Raw genomic sequence first — 4,897 nt, forward strand, 5'->3', positions numbered from 1 at the left:
ATATATAGTTTTAGGGAAAAGAACCAAGGTTTATGAACTCATCGATGAAAATCCACTGTCATATATAGAAAAAATTGGTTCTTTTCCCTAATACTATATATTTATATATATTTTATACTGTGAAACTTAAATTAATTTTAATTTTTAGTAATTGATTTTAATTGAGTTTTTACCTGTAATTTTGGATTTTATCCCTAATATTATTATTAATATATATATATATATCATCAATCATCATCATCTTTGTCAACATTTAACATCTGATTTCCATGCTGGCATGGGTTGGACAGCTTGACAGGAACTGGCAAGGCCAGAACCTGTTCCAGTTTCCATAGTTTGTTTCAGCTTGTTTCTATGGCTGGATGCCAACCACTTTACAGAGCGTACTGATTGCTTTTAACATGGCACCAGTGCATTTTATGTGGTACCGTCACCAGTGCTTGTTATGTAACAAAATCACCAGTGCATCTTAAGTGGCACTGGCACAAATGCATTTTATGTAGCACCAGCACCTGTGTTTTCAACTTGGAACCAGCACCAGAGCTTTTTACCTAGTACCGTCACCAGTGCTTTTCACGTGGCACCATCACCAATGCATTTTACATAGCACTAGAGTTGCTTTTTATGTGGCACCATCACCAGTGCTTTTTAAGATGGCACCATCACCAATGCTGGCCTTGTGGGAAATATTGCCTTGCTTGGAAAAGCAGATGAGAGTTGGTGGCAGGAAAAGCATCCAGCTGTAGAAAATCTGCCTTGACAGATTCCATCTGACCCATACAAGCATAGAAAAATGGATGTTAAAGGAAGATGATGATGCTAACGAGAAGAAAATTCATTGAAATATTCTCACATAGGTATGGACATGGTTGTGTGGTGAGAAGCTTGCTTCCTAACCACATGGTTTAACATTCTGTCCCACTGCTTGGCACCTTAGGCAAATGTCTTCTACTATAGCCTTAGGCCGACCAAAGCCTTGTGAGTGGATTTAGTAGTTGGAAACTGAAAGAAGCCCTTCGAGTATATGTATATATATATGTATCTATGTGTTGTGTCTTTGCATCTGTGTTTGTCCTCTGCCTACCACTTGACAACCAGTGCTCGTGTATTTACGTCTCTGTAACTTAGCAGTTTGGCAAAAAAGACCAAAAGAGTAAGTAACAACTTATGAAAAAATAAGTACTGGGAGTTGATACATTTCTACTAAAATTACCAGGCAGTGCCCCAACTTGGCCGCAGTGAAATGATTGAAACAAGTAAAAAGTAATTATGCAAGAGAGATAACTCCAAAAATTTCAGTTGACCAAAAATTAAGCCAGATTATGCAGGAGTAGAAATGTGTCTGAATTTTGGTCTTGTTTGTTCTCATTAGGAAAGAAAAGTCAGTAAAATACTATATGATTGTAGTTGGTTACTTGGACACACTAGAAATGTCACAATATGCTGCATCTCTTAATTAAGCGCCAGTTAAACAATATTGTTAGTATTGTTAAGATATATTTTCTTTAAATATACAAATGAAAAATTTTAATTTAACGAAAAATTTTAATTTTAATTATAAGTGCAAAATATACCTGTAGTTGTTTGCTATAGTAATTGGGATACTTAAAATAGTTATGCAGTCTACCTTAGCAAATCCTGTTCAGCCCATGTAAGTATGGAAAATTGGATGTTAAAATGGCAATGTTGATAAATGTATATATGTGTGTGTGTGTGTGTGTGTGTGTGTGTGTGTATTTATTAAAATTTTCTATTCTTCTGTTTTAAAAAGGAAATTCTGGACACGTAACCGGCCCGGTGATAAAATGAGAGATCGGTACAATTTGAACACACTACCTCTAGGAATGGATCAAGAGGCTGCTGATTGTGGTAAGGTCTTAGTTTTTTGTAGATGATTCTTAAGAATGTTTATTTTCACATTAAGCTAACAGTGGTAACTGAGCATTTGAAGAAAAAAAATTTATATTAATTTGTATAGCTAAATAATGGTTTCAAATTTCATACAAGGCAAGCAGTTTTAGGGCGAGGACAAATGGATTACATTGACACTAGTACATAACTGGTACTTATCTCATGGACCCTGGAAAGATGAAAGGCAAAGTCGACCTCAGCAGCATTTGAACTCAGTACATAAAGAGCTGGAAGAAATGCCACTAAACATTTTTGTCTGGTACAGTAATGATTCTGCCAACTTGCTGCCTTTGGATAGATAAATAATGAAAGCGAATTTCTTGGGAAACTTTATTTATTTGAGAGATGCACTGTTACCTAGTGGGACTCGTACTTCTGTTAGAAGGCCCTTGACAACAATTTTGGACCAATTATCCTTATCTTCACATTTGTGTGTATTAACATATCTAAGACAACAGTTCTCAGCTGTGGCCCTCAAGCATCCTTCTGGCAGCCTTCAAACATCCTTTTGGCAGCCCTCAAGTGTCCTTCTGGTGGCTCTCAAATGTCCTTCAGACAGCCCCAGAGTGTCCTTCTGGTGGCTCTCAAGTATGCTTCCAGCAGCCTTCAATGGTCTTCCCTTTATAAATATAAATTTTTTTTTAATTGATTTGTGTTTTATATTTTTTTGGTCTGGGCCCCTAAAAAGAAGAATCCAGGTTTCAGATCTGACCCTGATATTAAAAAGATTGACAGCCACTGCTCTAAGACCTTTGTCTGGTGAATGTTTATATTCCCTGTTTTCCAGTAAGTACATTGGCATGACCACAGAACATTGTAAAGATGTTTTGCAGCATTTCTTCTGACACTCTGCATTCCGAGTTCTAATGAGGCTGAGGTCAACTTTGCTTTTCATCCTTTCAGGGTTAATAAAATAAAGAAGTGGTCATCTATGTGATGAACCCCTCCCCCCAACCAATTTCAGGTCTGTTTTTAAGAATGGGGGTATTTGGCAGAATCAGTAGAGCATTGATAACAATGATGAATGACATGCAGTATTTGTTTCACTCTTTATGTTCTGGGTTCAAGTTTCAGGCCTTGTGCCTATAATAGAAAGAATTGTTGGCATACCAGATTAAATGCTTAGTGACGTGTCATCTGTCTGTAGGTTCTGAGTTCAAATCCTATCAAATTTGCCTTTCATCATTTTGGGGTCAATGAAATGAGTAGCAGTTGAAGACTGGGAGGTTGATGTAATTGACTAGCCCTTCCCCAACCAGAATTTCAGACCTTGTGCTTATGATAGAGAGGACTGTTATTATTGTTGTTGTTTTTGTTGTTGTATTAATTTTTCCTCTCATTCTATTCTCATATGGCTCCAGATTACGAACAGATAACCACACATCTACCTGGAATGGGTCTTGAACAATTTCCAGAGAAAGAACAGAAAATGAAAGGTAACTTATCATCTCCATCATTTTTGTCATTTAATTCACTCACTCCTACAAGCTGTATTAGAATGAACACGTCATCTATTGAGTTGTAGTTCCTATAGAAACCTACTTGCTCTCTTGGCTGTGGGTTGTTGAGGTGTTTTGATAGTCCGGTGACTATGACTTTTGTAAACAGCTTATATAGGTGAAACAAAAGGCATTTGGGGCTTACTCCAGAAGACCAAGGCAATTCAAGTATTGAAGCTCTTGCAAAAGTATTGGGCACTACTCTTCATTGTCTGATTAACTTAATTGTTGTTTAACCCCAGGTCAGCTCTGGTGGTTCAGATATGTGACCAAAGGTTATGCAGCTGTGACAATGATATTTCATTTGAGTTCTGTTATATATCCTAGTTTTCCTGTTGTTCTTATACTTTTTCTTTATGTTTTTGTTTATTTCCAGAGCTATCTAGTTTAAGTTGTGGTAGTGGCAGTGACAATGATCTTCCTGCAATTCCTGGACTGGATTGGGTTGCAGATGAACAGTACTTAAAGCAACAAAATGAACAGAGGATACCTCGCAAAAGGGTACCATATGCTCGGCCTGTGCCGAAGAACTTTGAGCAGGCTTGGCTCGGGCAGAAACCAACCGGAGTGGCAGGTACTGATGGGAACCAACAAAAACCTCCTGCACAGAAAGACGATAGTACAACGCCAGCAGCCAACCTTCCACCTCAGTCTAGAGATGGTGTGACCCCAGCTAATCAACCACAGACTACCCCACATGCTGCTGCTAATCAGACAGTCTCTGCTCCTCCACAGCCAGGAAAGATGCTTGGCAATCAACTCAGTCTGCCCCCAAATATGCCCCCACCTCCCCAAATGCAAGGAGGCCCAATGAACATGAATGCACCTCCACCTCCTCTTCCAATGGGTGGTCAGGTGATGCACCCTATGGCTCAAGGACCTCAGTCTATACAACCACCAGGCATGATAGGCCCTCCGAATATGACTGGTATGCCTCAGGGATCACGTCCTCCGGTACATAATCCAATGAGTAAGTATTAAATTTCAAATGCTTAAAAGGACTTATATCGTATAATTCTACTATATAGTTTTATCATGCAATTCTGTGATGCAGTTCTACCACATAGCTCTACTACACAAATTCTACCGTATGCTTATATATCATTTCTCTCACACAGTCCTTTCACACTGTTCTACCATGTAGTTCTATCATTCAGAAACATTATCATCATAAACATCATCATCATAAACATCATTGTCATCATCATCAACAATAACAAAAAGCATTATCATCATCACCATTCCACCACCTTCATCATCATTGTCACATCATCACAAACATCATCACCACTACCACCACCATTACCATCACCACCACCACCATCACCACCATCATCATTACAAGATTGAGCATTGTATTAATATGTAACTTTTTTTTGTTTTTCTCTCATAGATATACGAGGTCCAACCATGCAGCAGCCTCCACCTCCACACGGACAAGCTGGCCCCATGGTAGCCCCAAACCAGATGCCTATGATACGACAGGG

The 4,897-nt window shown here is 38.6% G+C and overlaps 1 protein-coding gene across 1 annotated transcript in view; it reads left to right on the forward strand.

Annotated features, from left to right (window-relative positions):
- LOC106883031 (pre-mRNA 3' end processing protein WDR33) overlaps positions 1 to 4,895 on the forward strand; it is a gene marked incomplete at its 3' end in the record, with an annotated part of 60,240 nt that extends 55,345 nt beyond the window's left edge. Inside the window, exons 12-15 of the mRNA XM_014933889.2 lie at positions 1,772 to 1,869; positions 3,273 to 3,347; positions 3,787 to 4,380; positions 4,804 to 4,895. Coding sequence (XP_014789375.1) covers positions 1,772 to 1,869; positions 3,273 to 3,347; positions 3,787 to 4,380; positions 4,804 to 4,895 — 859 coding nt within the window. The remainder of the gene's footprint in view (positions 1 to 1,771; positions 1,870 to 3,272; positions 3,348 to 3,786; positions 4,381 to 4,803) is intronic.
- Between the last annotated feature and the right edge of the window lie 2 nt (positions 4,896 to 4,897).

The sequence above is a fragment of the Octopus bimaculoides genome, chromosome 26, assembly GCF_001194135.2.
Source record: "Octopus bimaculoides isolate UCB-OBI-ISO-001 chromosome 26, ASM119413v2, whole genome shotgun sequence".
Classification (NCBI taxonomy): Eukaryota; Metazoa; Mollusca; class Cephalopoda; order Octopoda; family Octopodidae; genus Octopus; species Octopus bimaculoides.